At 41.7% G+C, this 24,494-nt stretch overlaps 1 protein-coding gene across 3 annotated transcripts in view; it reads left to right on the top strand.

The window, feature by feature from the left end:
* Positions 1-24,494, top strand: part of DNAH1 (dynein axonemal heavy chain 1) — a 122,904-nt gene that overhangs the window by 27,029 nt on the left and 71,381 nt on the right. For all 3 annotated transcript variants that reach the window (XM_035106095.3, XM_088662192.1, XM_088662193.1), the window contains exons 10-25: positions 691-902; positions 1,205-1,503; positions 2,755-2,905; positions 4,542-4,735; positions 6,084-6,309; positions 7,159-7,278; positions 8,477-8,559; positions 9,130-9,271; positions 9,667-9,822; positions 11,693-11,891; positions 13,247-13,500; positions 15,224-15,436; positions 22,165-22,329; positions 22,472-22,593; positions 22,971-23,076; positions 24,267-24,446. In XM_035106095.3, coding sequence (XP_034961986.1) covers positions 691-902; positions 1,205-1,503; positions 2,755-2,905; positions 4,542-4,735; positions 6,084-6,309; positions 7,159-7,278; positions 8,477-8,559; positions 9,130-9,271; positions 9,667-9,822; positions 11,693-11,891; positions 13,247-13,500; positions 15,224-15,436; positions 22,165-22,329; positions 22,472-22,593; positions 22,971-23,076; positions 24,267-24,446 — 2,822 coding nt within the window. The remainder of the gene's footprint in view (positions 1-690; positions 903-1,204; positions 1,504-2,754; positions 2,906-4,541; positions 4,736-6,083; positions 6,310-7,158; positions 7,279-8,476; positions 8,560-9,129; positions 9,272-9,666; positions 9,823-11,692; positions 11,892-13,246; positions 13,501-15,223; positions 15,437-22,164; positions 22,330-22,471; positions 22,594-22,970; positions 23,077-24,266; positions 24,447-24,494) is intronic.

The raw sequence follows: 24,494 nt of genomic DNA, 5'->3' as shown, positions 1-24,494 counted from the left end.
TGACTCGTTGTGCCAGGGCGCAAAAGCTCCAGAGGGCACCTGGTTGGGAGTCCAGGCTGAGTTGGAGTTGTCCGGGACTCTGGGGAAGAGCCAAGAGCCGAACAGAGCACAGCTCTTCTGCAGGCGGCTCATTCAGTTCAGGAGTGAGCAAGGCATAGGTGCTACTCAATATTTGGGGAAACTTTCCTTAAAAAGTCAACAACTTTGGGGGTCCCCCCTTAAAAAGGTCGACAATTCTGGGAAACGGGGGAGTGGGGCAGAGGTATCGTTGCACCATGGCGCCGGATATGCTTAAGGCGGCCCTGAGTGGAGGAGCAACGATAGGGTGGTCCTTGCCTTAAAGGAAGGGGGTGCAGGACGGCCACTGTGCCAGCCTGGAGCTGGTGTAACAATGGGGCACCAACAGTGGGACTGGTTCAGGATCCAACTAATCCTGGGCTAGATCAGTCCCTTACTGCCTCAAGAATACACATTTTGGAACCTTTGGAAGGAGAAGCTTTGCTCAGTTCACACATATACACACACACACCCTGATGCAAGGGTGTGTGTGTGTGGGGGGGTGTAAATTGCTCTGTAAGTAAATAAAAATAAAATGCATTTTTCAGCATTTATGGTTATTACATATGCTTAACAAGAACAGCTACATGACTACTGTTCCTACAGAAATAACATCTCTTCTTGTGTCCCCAGGAGGCATTGATGTTCCTGAGTACCCTTTTAATGAGCAAAAAGAAGCTTTTAGCTTCATCTCCCTCCTGACACGGCCAGAAGTCATCATGGCTTTGTGCCAGGTCCGGGATGAGTGCAATAAAACTGCAGCTATGTCACTGTTCCATTCAACCCTGACTAAGTACGGCCGACTAGAGGAGTTTGAGCAGATCCAGAAACAGACCTTTTCACAGGTATAGCAGGAGAGTGCGAGCTATTGCAATGTAATGGTTAGATTGTCAGACTAGGCCTGAGGAAACCTGGGTTCATAGTTCCTCTCAGCCAAGAGTCTTGCTGGATGTTGTTGGGACTAGTCATTCTCTCTCAGCCTAATCTAACTCACAGGGTGGCTGTAAAGGCAAAATTGGCAGAGAAAAAAACATGTAATTAAAAAAAAATTAAGCACTACACCACACTGACAAACAGCTTTCCAAAAAATGTAGCAGATGTGTCATTTGGCACTGTAGTTGACATTCTTTGTTTTATTTTTATCTAGGTTTCAATGTTCCTTAAGGATACTTGGATCAATACTCTAAAGATAGCCGTGAGAAGCAGTTTGAGGGACATAGGTAAAGGCTGGTACAACTTGTATGAGACTAAGTGGGAAGTATACCGGATGTCCAAGCTTCATCAGCTGATGGAGCTCATCAAGTTTATGTTGCAGGACTCTGTACGTTATCTAATCCAGGATTCACTGGTAAACTTCACCCAGCTCTTCTTGGATTCCTGCCACAGTGTCCTGAATTGCCCTGAAGATATGGTGTGGGGAGATGACCTTGTTAACAGCCCATTCAAGTAAGGAGAGAAATGGAGAGATGTTTTGTTTTTGAGGAAAAGGAAAAGAGCATTGATCAGTGTGCTCTCATATAATGGGAGGGTTCTTTTTTCTGAATTTTCTCTTGATGAATTGGTATCACTGTGCAAAATCACACTGCAGCCAAGGCTCCTCCTTTGGCATGCTTCAGCATCCCCTGGGACATTGCTGGGCACCAATATTTCTCATGTTAAGAGGTTATTGCTGGCTTCTGAAAGGCATCACAAAGAATCTGCAGGTTACAAAGTGAAGTCACCATAGCTTTAGTATTCATTGGCTTTATTAAAAGATCCTACTGTGTCTATTTAGCATGGTCTTGGGGCCAGGGTTATAGAATCATAGATTGTAGTGTTAACCTAAACTTGTGATGTCTGTACACATGCTGTACACATGGCACAGTAAATATTAACAGAGACCTTATGAACATCCAGCAAGTTTAATTCATGTCAGTCATTGTTCTTGACAGATTGGAGAAGTGGGTTGATACAGTAGACCTCAGCTGAAGTATGTTATCCAGTCTGTAGTATGTATTTTGAGACAGATGAAAGCAAGTTGAATAAAACTCCAGTGTGAACCTAAAAAATAATTAAGGTTAGAAAGCATGGTATTGAAGAAAGCAGAACTCACCGAACTAAGGAATGGAAAAATATGAAAACACAACAGTCTTCAAATATTAAACAAGTACCATAAAGAAGATTGGGAAGAAGAATGCTTTTCTGCCACTGAGAGAAGGGCCAGAGACAATTTAGTTACATTGCAGCTGTGTACATTTTGGTTTACCAGAATATGAAATAGGTTTCTGTGTCTGTTTGGAATGAGAAAAGTTGAACAGTGTGAAGCACAGCCCCCCCCCCCCCCGGGCAATGGTCTACCTCATTTCTGTGTGAATCCCAACTTATTGCAGTGGGATAGTGAATATGAGTTGGACACCCCTCTGTACTTTTTCTGCCAATCCAGGAAGGGATATTTGCAAGCATGATGAGGATACCGGCATGCCTTTTGATCACAATGATTCCCTTTGTTCCACTAAATTTGATGCTTATGCCTGTTTATACAGATGTGGTTGCATATCACCATTTAGGGAATCTGGTTCCACAAGTAATGCACAAGCGGAGCTAGGCTATGTTTCTGAGAAGTAATTGATCTTTTTTTTTTTAATTAGCAAAGGCATTATTTCTGGAAGCTATTCATTCATAACAATCTCAGAGATCTCCATATTCTTCCTTTTGTAGGCCACGGAAAAATCCTCTGTTTATAATTGATCTGGCTCTGGACACTTTGGGTGTTCGTTTCAGCACACCCCTGGAGAATTTTGAGACAACAGTTGTTTCTCTGTTTGATAAAGGGATCTGGTCTACCCACACCATACCACAACTGGAGAAAGTGAGTTACCTTGAAGAATTTGAAATGCCTTCTCACCCTAATAATTGGATCCGTCTTGTAAAAGGTTATACACTTACTGAAAAGAGATGCTTCTACTAGAGATGCACACTACAAAGCTGACTTTCCAGTGCAGTCCTGTATGGGTACCCAGAAGCAGCAAGTTCCATAGAGTTTATTAGACTTATTGCTAGGGAAGTGTGCATAAGATTGTAGCCTTACTGGTCATAAGTAATGCTCCACCAAAAGACTAGGCTGTGGGTTGTCAACCGTTGTATCTGGGTATTATGGCTGCATTGCAGGAACATTATAACAATATTATGGAGAGAACAACAACACAAATGCTTTGGAGTGCAGTATTAGAGATTGAAAAGCCTTTCTCAGAACCAATACCATGGTTTGGTATTGTGTCTGTGATTAGCAAAAAATAAAAAAATGAAAGCCTGTGGAAAGAAAGTCTAGCCCTGCTGAAAATTACTTATCTTTTCTCCATGCAGGAGAAGATAATGTGATTCTCCACTTAATGTATAGAGAGATGCAAGAAATATAAGATGTGCTTTGATTTCACATCCTGATCTCTTCTGGGTTAGGGAAATGTCAGAAGAAGTTTTATTTGTGCTGCAGATTTCATATAGCAACTCATGCGCAGATTTTAACAGGGCAGTGTGCAAGGGATGATACTGCAGGAGCAGGATGTTGCTAACAGGAGATGATTCAGCCAACACTTTTAGCATTGAGGAAAACATGCCAGATTCAAATAAGAAGTGCCGGCAATAATGTTGCAATTTTAAATTCTGAAGCTGTTAATACTGGCACTGAAGTAGTGGCAGGGTGCGAGATGTGTGATTATGTGTTTAGTGTATTTATCTTATCACTTCAATTTAAAAAGAGGCTTGCTTCTTTTTATTACAAAATCGAGATAATTCAAGAGCTATCATTAAAGTGAGCTTCAATGATAAAGATTGCTTGTCTGCAGTTTTTGAAATGTGCTTTTGGTGGTTTTGGCTAAGGCAGGAGGTCCTTTTCCCATCAAGAGGTGTCTTACATCCTGGGTCTCCTGCCTCCTTGAAATGATCTCTGCAGGTATTGTTTAGGGCACACAGCACAATCTCATAAAAATCTGAAGCACACTAAGTTGCACATGGTTGTTTCATTTGAAAGCCAACAATCCATGTTAAAGGCTAAATTGTCCAAAATACCTAACCTCTTGAATGCTGGGGTAGGCAGCTTTCAGCCAAGAGCAGCTCATAGAGATAAGCTGCAGCACAAGTGAGGCAACATTTGGAGCAAACCACAAGTAGTATGAACAGAAATTCAAGTGGGGCACCATACATTAAAGATGGGTCTCTCAATTGAGTCCCCTGCAAGCTTTCGTTTATACAAAGTCAGGTAAACATGTATGGGAACCTGTATCACGAAGAGTCGGACACGACTAAATGACTAAACAACAACAACCTGTATTATGATTAAAGCTATGGTTCCTTGGGTTGGCATGGGTTTTTATTGAGGTATGCAATAAAAAGAGCAGGAGGAGCATTAACTGTCTAGCAGTAGATGGATTTCAGTTTTGTACAACAGACTTGAAGGAGAAAATAGAAGCAGTTTGTGCTAAATGGCTGTTCTTTTGTCCCTTGTTCAGCACGTGCTTGAAAACATGTTCATCTGTGGCACACCATTGCTGGAGTCAGTGGGTCTGTATGAGCCACCTGTGATCGAACTGCGCAAAACCATCATCATATGTATCCGCAAAGCCCTGATCCCCCTTCAAGCTTATGCCAAGAATTATGAAAAGTACTTGGAACTGAATAATCGTGATATCAACAGCCTCCTAAAGTATGTAGCTTTTAAAGGGAAGAGCAGGGACTTGCATAAGAGGTTTTTCTGTAGTTGCATGGATAGATTAATGCACTGCCTTCTGCACTGATTTCACTTTCAATGGCAAATGTTTTCTGAAGAAGACAAAGTTCCCGCAAATACATGGGCTTGGACCCTAAGTTACTTATCTGTGCACATGGGAGGAGGGAACTTGGTCAGCTCTCCCTTTATCTGCTGGCCCCCATGTCATATTCCGCACCATTGCCAAGAGTCTCCCAGTCCCCATAAGTGATTTTCAGGAAGGGAAGTAGGAAAACCCCATTTGGGAGGATGCTGTTCTGTTCATGGAAGAAAACTTAGGACTGTGCCCATGGTACTGTGATGTACATTATGAAACCGATTACATTGTTGTTTCAGCATCAGTGTGGTCATTGGCTGCCTGTTTTCTTTTCTTAGGGCTGTTACACACCCAAGGTTACCAATCTAGGTGCCTCCAAGCATACACGTAACAGGGAGCAACAAGCAACATCTGCTCCTGTTTCTTGTATTCACACATTACATTTTAACTGTGCACTTCAAAATCTTAAGCCAGTGTTTCTCAAACTTCCTCAACTGTTGTTGGACTACAACTCCCATCATCCCTGACCACTGGTCTTGCTAGCTAGGGATGATGGGAGTTGTAGTCCAATAACAGCTGAGAACCCATATTTGAGAAACACTGTCTTAAGTGTACACCTAAAAGAACATAGTATGCAAATCTGGCCTTAAGAACCCTTGGGTTTTTAAAAACTGCCTTTCTACCCTAAAGGTTTTTATACCTTTCTTCATTCCTAAGTGCTAGAAGCAAAGACCTCTCCATCACCACCACCACCTTGTGTTTAGTGAGAGCAATCATAAGGCTGTTAGAGGAGCCTCCTGGATCAAGCCAATAGCCCCAATCCAGCATCCTGTTCTCACAGTGGTCACACAGATGCCTGTGGGAAGCCCCACAAGCAAGACCTGAGCACAAGAGCACTCTGCCCTCCTACTCCCATCACTCCTAACTAGCAAGACCAGTGGTCAGGGATGATGGGAGTTGTAGTCCAACAACAGTTTCCAGCAATTAGTACGGCAATCAGAAGCAATACTTCCTCCAACTGTGGATCTTGCAGCACAACAGAATCAGCTTCCTTCCTCCAATCTTCAAGGGCTTTTGCAAGTGCAAATTTGTTGAATGGCCTTGAAGCCTTTCACTGGTTACATTTGCCGTTTATAAATCATATGTTCCTGCTGGGTGGGAAATCATATTCTGCCACAGTATGCAGTATGCCTGTTTTACCTGTGTTGTGGTGGTGAGTCTTCCCTTAATAATTCTATATTTCTCTAGACCATATCTGGTGCAGTGCCCGCCTGCTCAAGAGGTGAGAGAGATCGTTAACAAGCATATGGCAGAAAAGGAGTTGCTGGACAACAGCTTGCCCGGTAGCATGGTGATTGGCCCCTTTCATCTCAGTGTTGAAGGTGTACGGCAAAACCTTTCCAAGAAATGCAAAGCATTGGCCACCACTATGCTGGATATATTGGCTAAGAATTTACATGAGCAAGTGGAAGATGTGAGTTTCATACTTGGTACTCATCAACTGGATAAATAGCCGGTGGAGTAATTCTGTAGCTGTTTCTGAAAGTTTACAATTGCAAAGAGGTTACAAGGAAAAGAAATGAATTGCAGTCATAACAGCAATTTTGAACTCTTCTTAGCATGTGTATATATATATATATATATATATATATATATATATATATATATATATATATATATAAATGTACTGCTGGGGATTGTTCTAGTGTGAGATCTAACAGCCGGTTAAGTCAAGTGCTTCTGCACAAATGTGTCAATACAGGAAGAGCATCATATAGAAAGGTTTATGGTTCTCCTATTGCCATTTCCAAACATATTCATGTGCAGAAACCTTCTTTTTCAGTATTCTTTATAGCAGTTCTAATCTGCTGCACCATTCTCATTTTATTAATCCCCAATGCCATCCCAATCATCCCAATCGTCTTGATGACTTTAGATCATAGCTGCCAAGTTTTCCCTTTTCTCGCGAGGAAGCCTATTCAGCATAAGGGAAAATCCCTGTAAAAAAGGGATAACTTGGCAGCTATGCTTTAGATGAAGATCTGCACAGCTGAAGTTCAGGGACACATTCCAATGAGTGTTTGGCTGCCTCCGTCCCATGTTTCCTCCCTGCCTAATATTTAGCTAAGAAAGGCACATGGTGTGATGTTGTCCTGGTCAGAATCTCCCTGTTTCCGTATGCCCAATGTCCTTCCATATTTCGTTGTTGTTGTTTTTAAAGGAATGTTGAATTCTTATAGTTACTTTTGAGTTACCGTATATTAAATGATTTCACTATTTGTTTAAATATTAGCATTCAGAGAGTCATCACTTCTTTCTGCAGATCTGTGAAGCTTTCAAAGCCATCAGCCGAAAAATTTATGAAAAACCAAACAGCATTGAGGAGCTGGCTGAACTGCGGGAGTGGATGAAAGGAATCCCCGAGAAGCAGAAAGCGCAGGAGGTAAGAAGTGGCTGCCTGTGTGGCATTAAACTATTGGAGTGAAGTAGATAATGGGTAGATCACTCAACTTTTAATCCAGTACCGCATCCTGACCAGAACAGTAATTGTGGGCTGCTTTGAATAAATCAAATTCTCTTAGTAGATGCATATGCAAGTTGGTAGTTACAAAAACACTTCATCAGGTAGCACTGAAGGTATTAAGGAACTCTACAGCTGTTGCCGAATTCCCAGTTCCATTATTTTAGGGAGCAAGTGTAAGAAGTAGATGCATGCTATTCATGCATAGTTTGCTAACGAAATCACTGGAAAGCAAATATTAACTCAGTGCATGAAATTTCACCAATACACCTTTTAAGCATCTGCACTATAGTATGTAGATGAATGTATGTGCAAACCATCATGCCTCCAAGTTGGGCTGACAGCTGTCAGACTACCAACCATGGTCATGAATTCAGTTAAAGATCATGCAGGTGTCTAGGGTGGGATAGGTGTTAAAATGCCTGCCTGTGTTTGGATTGCTTATCACACCTGCTTCAAAGCTTTTTGCTCAGTACAAATTTTAGATGTTGAATATTTGCATATTAATAACTTGTGGGCTAAAAATGATCCCATTGTTATTGACTTCTTAACCACACCAGGGTGGTATCATAATAATGTAACCAGAGTGGAATTATAATACACTATTTCAATGGCCTGTGGCACTTCTTAAGCTTTGGGTAACTTGTTTGTTCTCAAGCCTGAAGCAGTGAGCAAGATTCAGTTAATGTGCTTTGCACGAGGGCTCCCCTCCTCCCCTGGTTCTCCTCCTGAAATTTGCTCAGGAGTAGGTGTTGAAGAACCCCCGGGAAAAGAGGAGAGGGGTTGTTCCATCAGGTAATGATGTTGAATTCCACCCAGTGCTGCTGCTTTTTTCTTTTATTGTGTTAAGATTTTTATTAAAGTTTTTTCATGAAACAGTAAGGTACAGAAAACACATTCACCCAGTGCTTCTTGAGACTCCTAAGGCCTGCTGGATCCTCTGTTTGTTGTAACCTAAGAAGAACTGTAGAAGTGTATACCCTGTCCCTCTTTCACTGTACTCTATATCCAGACATTTGACTTTTTGTGCAACAAAATATAACACAGATGGAATGAAATTTTGATCATGCAAGCAAAGCCCTGCTTATCGGCCGCTCTCTCTCTTTCTGTCATTGCATAGGAATTGATAAGTAAGGTCATGGAAGAATACGAAATCATGGAAGATTTCCTCTACAATTTGACTCAAGAGGACTTCAATGACAAGTAAGCACAAGGCATTTCCCCTGCAGTCAGAGCAAGACCTTTGGCTTCAGATACCATATTTTCTGCCTCAGGGCTTTATTTGCACATCAAAGGGCTTCAGCAAATCTCTTCAGGCCGCCAGAAAAGATGCCCACTGAACTACCTTATTCAAATGCAGAACCAGTGGTGGTGCCAGCCTCTGGGCCAGGGACTGAAGCAACCTTCTTGTTTCTGAGGCTTTTAGCAAACCGGAGGCCTTTATTTTGTTTTATTTTTCATGAAAAGCCAGTGAATTTAGGGGCTGCACAGCATGAAATTGCTAGGCTGCATATTTCTGGGTGGATACAAGGAGCTCACAGGGATTTGAGAATTGCCCAGGGGTGCCAGTTGCCTGCCAGGTTGCTGCCAGCATTTTATTACAGATTTGTAATATAGTGCACCCCAGGCACCCAATTTGTAAGACTCAGCACACGCATGCAAGGCAGGATTTTTGGGGCACCTGTGCCCACTAGATGTTGCTGAGCTGCAGCTTTGATCATCTCAGAGGACTGGATACACAGTGCATTTGTGTGGCTCTCTTTATGTTGTCAGGTGGGCTGCAAGCGGCTGGCCTCATAAGATCACCACACAGATTGAACTGATAAGGCAGCAGCACATTGAAGATGAAGAAAGATTCCGTAAAATTCAGCTCATGGATCAAACCAACTTCTTGGAACGGCTGGATGGTCTTCAGGTACTGATAATGGGCACCAGAGTCGTCCTCTACACTCACTTTAAGTATCAAGTATCATCAGCGGGTAGCTGGGGATGAACTAAAATAAGACCCTGACACATGGAGTTAGCCAGGTCTATTCCTCATTGAGCCTAGGGACATAGAGATCGTTGTGGGTGATTGTCCATTACTCAGGGCGCATTATCATCCTTAGCTATGTGACCAGGAGAGAGGGAAGTGTTTCCACTTTGCACGGTGAAAACTCATAGCCACCTGAGACTTGCTATTACCAGGATTCTATCCAGCATTTATGACCGGCATTTTATCTTAAAATATACTATCCACCTCTCCCAGATCTATGGTTATGTCTCATGGGCTCTATCTCCCTGCTTGCTATGACTGCTTTTCTTTCACAGATTGCTGTGGCAGGGTTTTCTGCGCACAGTGATATAAACCGGGCACATGAGATAGCCAATGAAGCAAGAAGAATCAAGAAGCATTTGAAGGAGTCCCAGCAATTGGCATTACTGTACAACAACAGGGAACGGATTTTTGGTGTGCCGGTGACTAATGTAAGTTCCCAACTCCCTCGCTACCTTCATTGTGCTTTTTGCATCTCTGTTGATAACAGTTGATAACTTCACCAGATATTGCCAGTCTTTCTTTATAACTCTGCTGCTCGCCTTCTGTTGCTCACCTTCATTTTCTAACCATGTGGTCTCACTAAACTGGCACAGAGCAAAGCAGTATGCTAGCCACTCCACTTCATTAAATTATTCTCAGGTGTTTTTTTTGAGAGCTCACGCAAGAAGAGCTGGAAGATGCAAGGCATTCATGAAGCAATTCATGTGGCAGAGATCTCAAAAGTTTCATAAATGTATGGCTGCAAGCTATATTGTTGGCTTGGCTCCCAGCTCAGAAGCAAGAAGCAGCCATTAGGGATTTCTATACAATGATTTCATTTACTGAAACCTTAAAACTCCAAATGTGCTTTTTAATTAACACTTTTTGGTTGCTTTTTTAAAAAGGTGCTTTTTTAAAAAAAAAACCCTTTTATTATAAAGATGCTGCTTTTAAAAAGAATGAGACATTGTATTTGATTCTGTTTCATAGAGGATAAGGAGAAATCCAAATAATTGTTTTACATTTTTTGCATTTTTTGCTTTAAATATGTATTAATAATTGTGTGAGATCATTAATGTAGCAGAATTAAATGCGTTGTTATTGTTTTCTGTGTTATTTTGGAATCTTTCTGTGGTTATGTAATAATTATGGCTAACTAAAATAAAATTAAAAAATTCCTTCAGTAGCACCTTAAAGACCAACTAAGTTTTTATTTTGGTATGAGCTTTCGTGTGCATGCACACGAAAGCTCATACCAAAATAAAAACTTAGTTGGTCTTTAAGGTGCTACTGAAGAAATTTTTTAATTTTGTTTCGACTCAGACCAACACGGCTACCTACCTGTAACTAAAATAAAATATTTTAAACAAACAGAAAGAGAAGAAGTGATCTAGTCAAATGGAAGCATGTTTATGTCACATGGTTCTGAATGAGAGTGCACAATTATATGATCAAGTTCTTCCTGTTGAAATCAATGGGACTTAATGTTGTTTAATGACTGGATTTTGTTCCCTTTATACATAAGATAAGGTGGTTTGTGTACAATTTTGCAGAGTGTGTGTCTGTTCTCCTTTCTCTCTTTTCCTATTTATTTAGTTACCTTTCTCCCAAGGTGGCTCACAGCATGAATTAAAATAAATAGCGCTACAAACAGACAATCAATAGAAATATTTTTAAAAATCAAAAAAGTAACTATTAAAACAGCACTGTAAACACTTAGAACTATTTAGAAGCATAGACACACAAAGTACAGCACCCACCCTTAGAAGATCCTGCCACAACAGCCAGTTAGTGACCAAAGGCCTGTCTGAACAAAATAGCATTTGCCTGCCACTGAACAGAAATCAGAGAGGGGGCCAGCCTAGCCTCCCATGGAAGAGAGTTCAGCAATCTGGGAGGAGCCATGAATAAGATTCTCTCTTGTGTCCTCACCAAAAGTGCCTATGAAAGTAGCGGGACTAAGAGAAAACCCTCCCTGGAAGATCACAAAGCTCAGGCAGTCTCATAGGGCGATAAGCTCCTTCAGATAGCCTGGACTCAACCCACATGGAAACTCTAGGACTATTGTGATCTGGGCACATGTATAGTCACGTATTGCGCCCAAGAAACAAAGGGAAGGTCCCTTGCCCACTAAACATACAGAAGAGAACTCTCATGAAGTCAGTTCAGGGCTCCCTGCCGACTTATTTATACCAGCAAAGTCGAGAGAGCAACCTAGTGAACGTACACCCTGATGGCATGTTCGGAAGACATTACAGGTTATTTTTCTGTGGAACATGTGCCTGTTAGCAGTTAGTAATATTCTTCTGGTTTCTTCAGTACGATAAGCTGTCCAGGATGGTTAAGGACTTTCAGCCCTTCTATGATCTCTGGACTACAGCATCAGACTGGCTTCGCTGGGCTGACAGCTGGATGAATGATCCTCTGTCTGCAATTGATGCAGAACAGCTGGAGAAGAATGTCAACGAGTCCTTTAAGACAATGCACAAGTGTGTGAAACAGTTCAAGGATATTCCAGGTAGCTACAGAGCCTTGAAATGTCATTTTTTAAAAAGCAAACAGATTCAGAAATGGGTTCAACTGAAATTAATATGGGGGGAAATGAGAAATGGGGAGAAATCTAAACTGACAGATTTAGCATCCCTTGCAACCATTTCAGAAATTGTAAAGATATAGTAGAACTGCAAACTTTCTCTAAAATTATGTTTACAATGGCTTTATATTAACACTGTAAAATATTCTTGTTTCTTTTCCTGACTTGTGTTTTCTTCTAAACAATTGTGTTCTAAGTGCTGCAGTGAATCAACCTTAACAGAGGAGGAGTTGAAGGAATATATATGAGTGAAGGTGACTCATTCAAAGCAGAAGGATTAAAAATACACAGTTGTGTAATAGAGCAAGTCTTCCAGAATTGGCTTTTCTTATATCACAATGTTCTGATCTTGTCAAAGACATTGCTGGGGTGTTAGTCCTTCATTGCAAGAATAAACGGAGGCTACACACCCGTACATCACAGTTTGCTAAATTTAATCATTTAAAAGCAGATGGACTGTATTCATTGTTGCTCTAGTAGAAGCACAGTAGAACTCCCTTGCCTCTTCTCCCCACTTCTTCAAATCTGGAACGTCGGGAGAACCCCCAGAACAGCATGTAGGGGGAGGAGACGGGAGATTGGGTAAACATGAATGATTGCACTGACAAATGTTGACTACAACCCATTATCTCCTATTCTTTGCAGAGCTTGTACCTTTCCTATAACTTTGTTGTTGTTTAGTCGTTTAGTCATGTCCGACTCTTCGTGACCCCATGGACCATAGCACGCCAGGCACTCCTGTCTTGCACTGCCTCCCGCAGTTTGGTCAAACTCATGTTCATAGCTTCGAGAACACTGTCCAACCATCTCGTCCTCTGTCGTCCCCTTCTCCTAGTGCCCTCAATCTTTCCCAACATCAGGGTCTTTTCCAAGGATTCTTCTCTTCTCATGAGGTGGCCAAAGTATTGGAGCCTCAGCTTCATGATCTGTCCTATAACTTAAAAGGGAGCAAATATATGTGTTAAAGAAAATATTATGGTATTGATTCAAACGTGCAAATAAGGAACAAATTACAGTATGGGCAACGTACAACATTTCCCTTTGGATAATGTAACATAGTGTTACTCAGTACCCTTTCCCTAAAGCAAACAATTTAGTCTTGTGTTTCTGCACACAATGGCTGATATGTTTGTCATAGTCAGAGTAGACCCATTGAAATAAGTGGACTTAAGTAACTTACATCTGTTGATTTCACTGAGTCTGTTCTGATACCACACAGTGTTCCTGATTTGCACCTTAGAACTGTTGATTGATGGTACATTTTTTAATGTTCTGTTAAGCATGCCAGGATGTTGCAATGGAAATTCGTGGCAAGATTGAGGAATTCAGACCATACATACCCCTGATTCAAGGTCTACGCAATCCTGGTATGCGGAACCGTCATTGGGAGATGCTTTCTGAAGAGATCAAAATCAATGTGAGGCCCAAGGCCAATTTGACGTTTGCACGCTGTCTGGAGATGAACCTTCAGGATCACATCGAGGCCATAGCCAAAATAGCTGAGATTGCAGGGAAGGAATACTCAATTGAGCATGTAAGGAGACCATTCTGTCTGACCTTCCTTGCGGTGTCATCCTTTATGCTGCAGTGTTTTTGTAGATGAATGCTTTTCTTGTGATTGTTCCTCATATCCAGGGATTTTAACATTTGCCCTAAATATTTCTGAAAATGTCTTACAAAAGCACTAGTCAGCTAAAAATAATGTTTTTAAAAAATAGGTAGACTTTCTGAATGTGCTAGCAAAATAGGTACTTCCTCATATGGCGTGATATTGGGAATGTATGGGAGATCTGGAGAATGCTAGATAACTTGGGCTTGGAAGGAACTTGTAGGCAATTACATCTATACTTGTCTTTCTATTTATTATCTAACCCAAACGAGTTTTCTGATGGAAAGTAATTTCCATGTCCTTTGTTTGTTGAGCGGTAGTCTCGTAATCTGGGGATCCGGGTTCGCGTCTCTGCTCCTCCACATGCAGCTGCTGGGTGACCTTGGGCTAGTCACACTTCTCTGAAGTCTCTCAGCCCCACTCACCTCACAAAGTGTTTGTTGTGGGAGAGAAAGAGAAAGGAGAATGTTAGCCGCTTTGAGACTCCTTAGGGTAGTGATAAAGCAGGATATCAAATCCAAACTCCAACTCCTCCTCCTCCTCCTCCTCCTCCTCCTCCTCCTCCTCCTCCATCATCTGTTACCATGATCATTAACCTCCATTAACTTTTCCCTATTTTCCACCTTAAGGAAGCAAGTGTTTTGCAAAGTCTGTTCAATATGGACTAAAGTAGGGTTACCAGATGCATTTCCCGGGGACAGTCCCCAGATTTGCGAATAAGGGCCTAGACAAATTCCATCCCCTGAATGTCCCTGGATTTCATCTAATGTCCCCGGGAAACGCAGCAGCGGCAGTGTCAGCAGCCCGGAGCAGTTGGCTCTGGTTGGCTTCAGGAGTTGCTCGGAAGTCGCCTGGTGCAGGGCCTCTAAGATGCAACTTCTGGGCTGCCTCCACCTTCGCTGACCCCAGCAACTAAGCTGTGAAGGGAGGCTTCATGCTGCCTATCGGAGCAGCCTCCCAACTCCTACTTGCATGCAAGCAGGAGCGGGGCGGAGATCTCTCAGCTGTGAAGGGGGGCTTCACGCTGCCTATAAGAGCTTGTATGCAAGCAGGAAGGGGCAGGTGTCTCTCAGTTAGGCAAGGGGAAGCCTCCCTTCCCAGCTGAGGGATCCCCGCCTCAGCTGGGACTGCTCCGATGGGAAGGGAGGCATTGCGCTGCCTGAGAGATCCCTGCCCCCTTCTGCTTGCAGGCAAGTAGGAGTTGGGATGGGGCTGCTCCGAAAGGCAGTGTGAAGCCATCCCTGCCCAGCTTAGGGGTCCCCGCCCCCTCCCGCTTGCACACAAATAGGAATGGGATTGGGGCTGCTCAGATGGGAAGGGAGGCATCGCGCTGCCCGAACCCTTGCCTCCGCCACTGCTCTCAGCCCTCCTTCTCCGCCTTCCATGCCTGACCCACCGGACACCGCTTCCCCCCCCCCCCCCTACCACCACCACCACTGAAGAACCAACAGCCCAGGCTCATGGAGAAAGGAGATAGAAGCCTCGGAGGAAGGGGAAACGTGGCAGTTGAGGTCAAGGCAGCGGCCACCCCTCTGCCACCACCATCGCTGCAGTATCAACGTCCCAAATGTGTACTAATTAATTAATTAATTAATTAAAAAAAATCTGGTAACCTTAGACTAAAGATTTATTGCTTCTCATTTCTCAGGCCTTGGATAAGATGGAGCATGAATGGGAATACATCCTCTTCAATGTAGTTCCCTATAAAGAAACAGAAACATTTATTCTGAAGAGTCCTGATGAAGCTTCTCAGCTGCTGGATGACCACATTGTTATGACTCAAAGCATGTCCTTCTCGCCATTCAAGAAGCCATTTGAGGAAAGGATCAACACTTGGGAAAATAAGCTAAAGATGACGCAGGTAATAATTTTCTAGATTCTTTTGTGCGCTTGAAAGTGGAATCTGATATAACAGAGGGGATACTCCAATGCAGCTGTGAGAACAATTTTGTGCTGAGGACAATTTTGTATACATACCTCCAATACATGCTCAGAGATCAGACCCTGTTGACATGGGAGCTCTGTGTACAATTTATAGTTTACACAGAGCTTTGGATCAGAGTCTGACTTTAATGAGACTGGATATCCACAAGGCTTCACTTCTTTCAATAGTTTAAAGAGAATTTTTTATCCTGTGAAAAATTTGGCACATTTTTTAAAATAAACAACAAATTATGCCCTTGCATATTTAATCACTCTATTGACCAGGTTCACCCTGAAGAGCCTAATTTTGTAAGGTGTTAATTGCCAGGTCTCACCATTAGGCATATGAGTAGATTAGGGCCAAACTAGACATAATGGTGGTGGAGCTGTATGTCAGAGAACTGTAGTTCTGGCCCAAAGACATGTTTAAAAGAATCCCACCTTTTAGTGGCTTTCAGAGTTTCCTTGTTTCACTGAGGCTTCAAGATAAGACATAACCAGAAGAAAGGGTTTAAAACCCATTTCAGGTGTAAAAGTGAAGAAGCAGGAGGGTTCATCACCTCTCTTCCACCTACCCTCAGTGCTGCACTGACACAATTATAAGAGTTTTGCTAGTGTAGTTTCATTTTTGAACTCATTCTGGCTTTGGGGCAGGGAGAAAAGCACCTCCCTCCCATCCATCCCTAATGTGCTTTAAATTGTGCACACCCGCACTTACGGCAGTTTGATGGCAGATCTTATACTCAAATATCTTAAATAAGCCTTTTAGTTACTGATGTAAGCAAGCAGGTCTTTTGCAATGAACAGGTAATAATAATACAGTACTTTTATTAGTGAAGTGTTTTGACGAAGCAGAACATGTGCTTTTATGTTATCATTCTTTTGCTTTATTAATGGGCATTAGCCATCCTTATGCGCTTGAACCAGAGTCTGCAGAGTATGTTCTGGATTGCCTCGGGATGAGAAAGGGATGGGACCAAGGCTGTAAGGAACCAGGTGACAAGCTTGCTCTGATGTGATCATGTGTGTGTGGATGTGGAATTGAATTGTGCTTGGCCTTCCCTTCTTTTTTACTCCTTTTACTGAAGATATGGGATTTCCACATGGTGAAGGCAATGAGAGTTTTTTTAGTGAAGAAGAAAAACCTCCACACACAGTAGTAATTTCAGGCATTGCAATAAAATGTTTCTATCTTGGTAGTTAAAGCATATTAAGGGGATAGAAAATGAAATGGTGACAAAGACAGCTATTAAGATAATGAAGGGCCGTATAAACCACCCTCAGTTTACTAAAACTGCTACTACAGTGATTCATTGCAACAAGAAGGATGGGCAATTGTTATCTACTGACTCAAGCAACAGTATAAGAGGCAAAGGGGTTAAGTTGTATATCCATCATATTGGGATTGAAGGCAGAGATACACCACTATGAATGTTTAGGACTCAGATGCCCTTCACCTCAGTCTCAGAAATCTTCGACACACATTTATATTTCTGTATGGCTTCTTGACCGTCCACACAAGTCTCAGTGCTGCCTGCTTTGAAGAAGACACTTCATTACACACCTGTCTGCCCACGAAATCTGAAGAGCAAAGAGCAATTTCTGAACCTCCAGCCCGTCTCTGAGAGAGATTGCATGCCTGCCAGTACCAATGAGACTGGAAGAGTGCAGAACATCTTTAATAAGGTGTCTAGGAAGTGGTGTTTTGAACCTGGCTAAGCCACAACACTTCAAAAAGTGGTTTTAAAATAAACAAACACCAGGGCATTCTGCAAGCAATTACTTCAGCTGTTCATAGAGAACATTCTATCACTTGGACCATTAACTAATTTAATGTGAGGTGGATCGGACTTCCGGAGCCTAACTGTTCCACATTTAGCCCAAATTGAAAAGTGTTATTCTCCCTGAATAATAAATGCTAATTTCACTGGGAGTGTGCATGGCTCCTAAGAAGGGACACTTGGCACATTCAAAAACAGTGCCTAGTTGTTGTTGTTTTCTCTAGGAAATGACCCCCTCCTCTTGAGGGTTTTAAAAGGATACGTGGGTGATCCATTAGTCTAGTTACCCAAATGTGACTCATTCCTTGCTATATGTTCAAGGAATGGCCATTGTTTTCTCAGCTAAGGACATTATTTGTCCTTAGAAGCTAAGGGCTTCTATTTGTTTGGGGCCTTACTAACTGTTCAGCACTGTGCCCCAGTTCATACATGCAAAATTTCTCCATGCAGAGTGGCCTGTTTCCTGCAGCCACAGTGCTATTTTTATAGAAAAAGAGGTCCCGGAACTCACCACGAACACCTCCCCTGTTCTCTTACAATGGCAATGGCATCCACCTGAGAGGTGCTGGAACTGAGTTCCTGTGAGTTCCCCTGAAAAAAGTCCTGTGCAGCCACATAGGTAACGTAACATATGGACTGGATTCCTTGCATGATTTCTCCTCCACCTGAGGGAGAGAAATCACAGGATCAGGGTCTCAGCTTAAGCAGGCCTCAGAACAGGGCAGCCAATTCATTCCCTAAATGTATGAACTGTGGCAATGAAATGCATCCCTTAGATCGAGAGTTAAAAATTAAGATTTTCTTGAATTTTATATTCATAGTAGAAGTAGGATTCATAAAAACAATGAAAAGGGATCTATGGCAGTAGCCCCTGATCTAAATTGATTGCTTAATTCAGTTTTTGCAATTGAGGCTCATTTTTTCACTTTCATCTGAATGACACAACTCAAATTATATTTTCCACTCTTATTGTGCTATATATAAGAAGAATAAATACAAATCCATGATTATTTCTATCATCACCAAAAACCATGAAGTTAAAAATTATGTAAATTACCATTTTCCCAAAGAAGTTTCCCATATCTTCCGAAATGTAGCAGAAATTCTGTTTGTTTAATAAAGGATACTTACTCATAATACCAACCAACCTAGCTTTATTTATTGATGCTTGAATTGTGTGACCATCATCATGACTCCAGTTTTTATGCACGATGATCCTTGCATCAAGCAACACATTCTCTACTAGGTTCTGATGCTTGAGTACATTTTGTTATCTGGAATGGCTGAGTTAGCATTGCCTATCACTTCTGGGAAAACATACCGTATCACCACAGTTCTGGTTACAGGTAGGTAGCCGTGTTGGTCTGGATCGAAGTAAAATAAAAAAAAATAAAAAAAAATAAAAAAAACATACCAAACAATCCATCGTATACAGCCAGGCCTTACGTTACAACCGCATCTGTTCCAACTCTACAGACAGAGAATCTCACCTAAGAGATCTACAGCAAACCTTTTTAGAACTAAAATATCCACCTGATGAAGTTAAACAACAGATCAACAGAGCCAGACAGATACCTAGAGAGAACCTGCTGCAAGACAGACCCAAAAAAGAAAATAACAGAACACCACTAGTCATCACATACAGCTCCCAAGCTAAAACAGTACAACGCATCATCAGAGATCTACAGCCTCTCCTGGACAATGACAGCTCCCTTTCTCAAGCTCTGGGAGGAAGACCTTTCATTGCCTACAGACAGCCACCCAATCTTAAACAACTCCTCACCCACAATAATACAACCACCAGACTTAACATGGACACTGGTACCAGAGCCTGCAATAAACCCAGATGCCAACTTTGCTGCCACATACACCCAGACAACACCATTACTGGCCCCAACAACATCCAACATACCATCTCAGGACTATTTAATTGCTCATCCTCTAACATTGTGTATGCCATCAAATGCCAACAGTGCCCTTCAGCTCTCTATATTGGACAAACAGGCCAAACCCTACGCCAAAGGATAAATGGACATAAATCTGACATCAGGAACCAGAAGACAGAAAAACCAGTAGGAGAACACTTCAATCTCCCAGGACATTCTATACAAGATCTCAAAGTAGCTGTCTTACTACAAAAGAATTTCAGAAATAGACTGGAAAGAGAAGTTGCTGAATTGCAACTTATCACCAAGCTCAAAACCATGGAGGGACCTGGTTTGAACAGAGATATCGGGTTCTTATCTCATTATACATGATAAGCGATCTTCAGCCATCTCAACCCTTGCTTTTTCATGCAAAACCATTTGCAGTCGTTTGCGGTCATCAACAGCTATCAGTCAGTCAATCACCCATTTCCACCACCCTTCTGAGTGATCCCCCCTCCCCATCCCCACCCCTCCCCACCCCTTCTCTACATAAGTGCCTGGAAACTTCCATTTCACTGTATCTGAAGAAGTGTGCATGCACACGAAAGCTCATACCAAAATAAAAACTTAGTTGGTCTTTAAGGTGCTACTGAAGGAATTTTTTTTATTTTACTTCGTATCACCACAGAAAGCCTTCTTTCAAACTGGCAATTATTAAGCAACTCATCTCATGGATTCTATTTGTCACTAGGAGACCTCAAATTATCATATTAACATTGCTGTTTTAATGTTATTCCCACTATAGTAAATACATAAGCTCATTTTAAAAGTCCAGTAGTATTTCTTGTAGAAAAGGAACCTGAGTACTATCATATAGCTTCTTACTAGTATTATAGTGTACAGTCTAAGAATTTAACAACATCTTGGCTTCAGTGGGATTTAAACAGCAAAAGTGCTGCAAAAGAATTGTAGCCAAAATCCGTTTATTATAGCTACAACTTTTTTATATTTGTTGTCAGCTGTTGAAAATACTATGATCATGAGTGGACATGTTGCAATTATTGTTCAAAGACTTGACACACACAAAATGGAGCTAAATTGCACCTTCCATTGGTTTTTGCATCTTTTTATGTTTTGCCGTGCTTTCTTGTAAATATTTGGATTTCATTCCAAATATTTTATGTAAACGTTATAAGTTGAATATGCAACTCAGCCTTCTTCTTGCATGATATGTATCTGAAAGAAATGCTTAACACCAAAATATGATTCCTTCCCTCTACGGCTTTGCAGTGTATGTATTACCACTGAGTTTCTGGAATAGACTTTTACTAATACACCAGACTAGTTGTATCTGTATTAAATACATTTACTAGGGTGAAAGTCTCTTTGAATATAGACTCTTTGAATATAATAGGCTGGATTCAACTAAATAGTTATGCTAGCACAATGGGGCTTCCCTCCTCTCCTTCTCTCATGCCCCCCCAATCAGGCACAATTCTGTCTCCAGTGCTAAATAGATTTTACATTGATGCTTATCAATATGAAGCTGTTGGGAGTGGTCCTTAGGTGTTAGGGAGAACGATGCCATCAGTACTCTGAGGGCATGCAGTTCCACATCTCCATGACATTTGAATCAGGAGAGGCTGTGCAAGTGCTGGATTTGTTGCCTTAATGCAGTGGTGGACTGGATGAGGCCCAATAAAACTGAGTTTAAACCCTGGGAAGACAGAGTTTTTGTGTGGATGGTGGTTCCTGTGTCCAGAATATAGGCTACTTGCCTGTTCTGGGTGAAGCTGCACTCCCTCTAAAGGAGCCAAAATGTAGTGTGGGGGTACATCTGGATGCATCTTTCTCATTAGAGGCCCAAGTAATCTGTGGCTAGGAGTGCCTTTTATTAGCTTCATCTGGTACACCAACAACAGCTGAAGTGGGATAACTCGGCCCCTGTAGTGCATGTTCTGGTAACTTTGAGAGTGGATTACAACAGTGCCCTCTATGTGAGACTGCTCTTGGGTCTGGTCTGGAAGCTCTAGCTCATGTAGAGTGTAGGAACTAAACTACTGATAGAGGCAGATAGCCAACAGCATGTGACAACTCTGTGCTGGCTGCCCATATGCTACTGGACTAGGTTCAAGGCTGTTGTGTTGATCTGCAAAGCCCTGAACAACTTTCGCTCAAGATACCATAAGGACCATTTGAGCCCTTATATCCCAGTTCGCTACTGAGGTCATCTAGAGTTATCCTCTGTGTAACTGAGACCCAATTGGCCTCAACTAGACTGGACTCATTAGTTGAACCTGCCCAAGGATCTTTCTGGAGAGTTGCAGTTTTATTTCTTTTTCATATTAGGACCTTTACTGTGATACCAATGGGGTAGGCAATAGCTTGAATACTTCAGACTGCAAAGAAAATTCAGCTACTCTGATATTTGTAATATTAACATGTATAATTTGTAGACTCTTCCTCTAGAGATCTTCAATTTGAGCCCAGAACATAAATAATGGAACCAATTCTTTTAGGTGGTAATCCTATACCAGGCACCCCCAAACTCAGCCCTCCAGATGTTTTGCGACTACAGTTCGCATCATCCCTGACCACTGGTCCTGTTAGCTAGGGATGATGGGAGTTGTAGTCCCAAAACATCTGGAGGGCCGAGTTTGGGGATGCCTGTCCTATACTCATTTACTTGGGAGTCAGTTCAATTTAATTCAGTGGGAATTAAATCTGAGTAAATATGTACAGTGGTACCTCGGGTTACAAACACTTCAGGTTACAAACTCCGCTAACCCAGAAATAGTACCTCAGGTTAAGAACTTTGCTTCAGGATGAGAACAGAAATCATGCTCTGGCGGCGTGGCGGCAGCGGGAGGCCCCATTAGCTAAATTGGCGCTTCAGGTTAAGAACAGTTTCAGCTTAAGAACGGACCTCCGGAACGAATTAAGTTCTTAACCAGAGGTACCACTGTATTGGTGTGCCTGTTGGTGTGCTTTTCCTGATGTGCATGCATTCCTGTCAGGATGTCTTAGAAGAATGGCTGACATGCCAGCGTTCCTGGTTGTATTTGGAGCCCATTTTCAGCTCGGAAGACATCAACAGACAATTGCCAGTGGAAAGCAAGCGCTACCAAACTATGGAGAGGTCATGGAAAAAAATCATGAAAAATGCTGATGAGAACAGAGAGGTGAGGTTATGTCAGTGCTTGGCTACAAAACACAGAATCTGTTACATTTTTAAAAGTTGCTCATCTTTGCTTCTATATGTTGCTGAAACTAATCTATTCAGGTGCCTGCAGAACTAACAGTTGTTGGTCATGCTGTTCCCAGGTGATTAATGTGTGTCCTGATCCCAGGCTGCTGGAAAAGCTGCGGGAATGTAATAAGCTACTTGACCTGGTGCAGAAAGGCCTAAGTGAATACTTGGAGACCAAGAGAGGAGCTTTCCCAAGGTAATTCTATTGCTTGAGGCTGAACTTCAACATACTACTTTAGTTCTTAGAGCCATTAATTTATGCGGATCTACTCTGAGTAGGACTTGCATTTGATAAAAATCCATATGTTAGAATTCAGGAAATGTACAGGGGGGAAGAATATGGATCCTATTGTGTGTGGTTTTTGAGGGTCTGGTGCACCCAGGTTCTTTCAGGGAGAAAATTGCCTCAGTCACCCAATGCCAGCCACTAGCAATGTGATTTTACTCTGAAGTAAGTGTTTTAGGATGATGGTCAAAGTTTTAAATATCATTCTCAGCATTTAATCTTGGAGTGCTTTCACTGGTAGAAAAGCTAGAGACCCGGAACAAAACACCAATCTCCTTTCTTTGCAGATTTTACTTCCTTTCTGATGATGAGCTGTTAGAAATACTATCTCAGACCAAAGACCCCACAGCTGTGCAGCCTCATCTCCGCAAGTGTTTTGAGAATATTGCTCGGGTAAATAATAGCCATCCACTTTGGGGGTCCTGCTTGTACTGTGAAGAGTCAGAGAGGAATGGAGCGAACAGGTTCATCTATGCTAGCATGGTTATAGTAACAGCTGGTATTTAGTTAGATACATGAAAGGAGTCAGTTGCAAGTCTGCATACTTCAGTTTGGTGTGTGTGTGTGTGTGTGTGTGTGTGTGTGTGTGTGAGAGAGAGAGAGAGAGAGAGAGAGAGAGAGAGAGAGAGAGAGAGAGAGAGAGAGAGAGAGAGAGAGAGAGAGTTTTTCCTCAATGGATGATAGCCATGCAATCACCACAGGTTGCAAACTAGGTAGCCATCTCAGAGGAGACCATGAACTGAATCACACAAACAAAGGTGTAGCAATGTACCTGTAGTTTGTTTTGATTTTGCCCACTGGTTTTAGAAGGCTCAAAACATACCCAGTTCTGTGCCAGTCTCTTCTTTTTGGTACCTATGCTCCTTCTTTTTCAGGCTGAATAAGGAGGCATGTTACCATACTGTATTGCCTCTTCCTGGTAGATGTAGAGAATACTTTTTAAAAAGGTGACCTTTTAATCCAGCACCTTTAACTAGCAAGGTGCTTATATATTGAAATAGAGGTGAAACTAGGAAAATTAGAATATCGTTGAAAAGTGCATTTATTTCAGTAACGCAACTTAAAAGGTGAAACCAATATATGAGATAGATGCATGACATGCAAAGCAAGATATGTCAAGCCTTTATTTGTTGTAATTGTAATTATTTGTCATTAGGCGGGTCAATTATAAATGGAATGTAATTAATGAAATGTAATAGCAATGTTTATTTTTGTTTATTTTTGTATTATTGTAACTATTTGTTTTATTACTGTGGAATTTCCATAAGAAAGCATTTGTAAAAATTAAAAGAAAAATAAAAAATAAAAAGTTGAATTACTGAAATAAATGCACTTTTTGACGATATTCTGATTTTCCGAGTTTCACCTGTATATGCCTTTGTGTATGAATCAACATCAAGTAAGTTAATGAACATTTGCAGAGTGAGCGTCAAGGGGTTTGAATTTAGGGCAGTGAAGTTGACTATAAAATATATATATTTGCTATTAATCCCACATGACGGTGAATCTACATCCTTGTGCAAAGTAGGGGATGGAGGGTAGTTCTCCTACTTGGCTTCTCATGCTGTGCTTCCTCTCATTAGCTGCAATTTCAGGAAGATCTTCAAATTACACACATGTATTCTGCAGAAGGGGAAGAAGTAAAACTTTTCTCTCCCATTTATCCTACTGGCAATGTGGAAGACTGGTTGCTGGAAGTTGAGAGGATCATGAGGGCCAGTGTGCGGGACAACATTGAAAGGTCCATCAAGGTTTATCCAAAGGTAAGTGTCTTGCATAGAACTACAGTATGTAAATTTCACTTAAGAAAT

The sequence above is a fragment of the Zootoca vivipara genome, chromosome 2 (genome assembly GCF_965207765.1).
Source record: "Zootoca vivipara chromosome 2, rZooViv2.hap1.1, whole genome shotgun sequence".
NCBI lineage: Eukaryota > Metazoa > Chordata > Lepidosauria > Squamata > Lacertidae > Zootoca > Zootoca vivipara.
The sequence above is the reverse complement of the archived record's forward strand: the minus strand, read 5'-3'. Positions and strand labels throughout refer to the sequence as shown.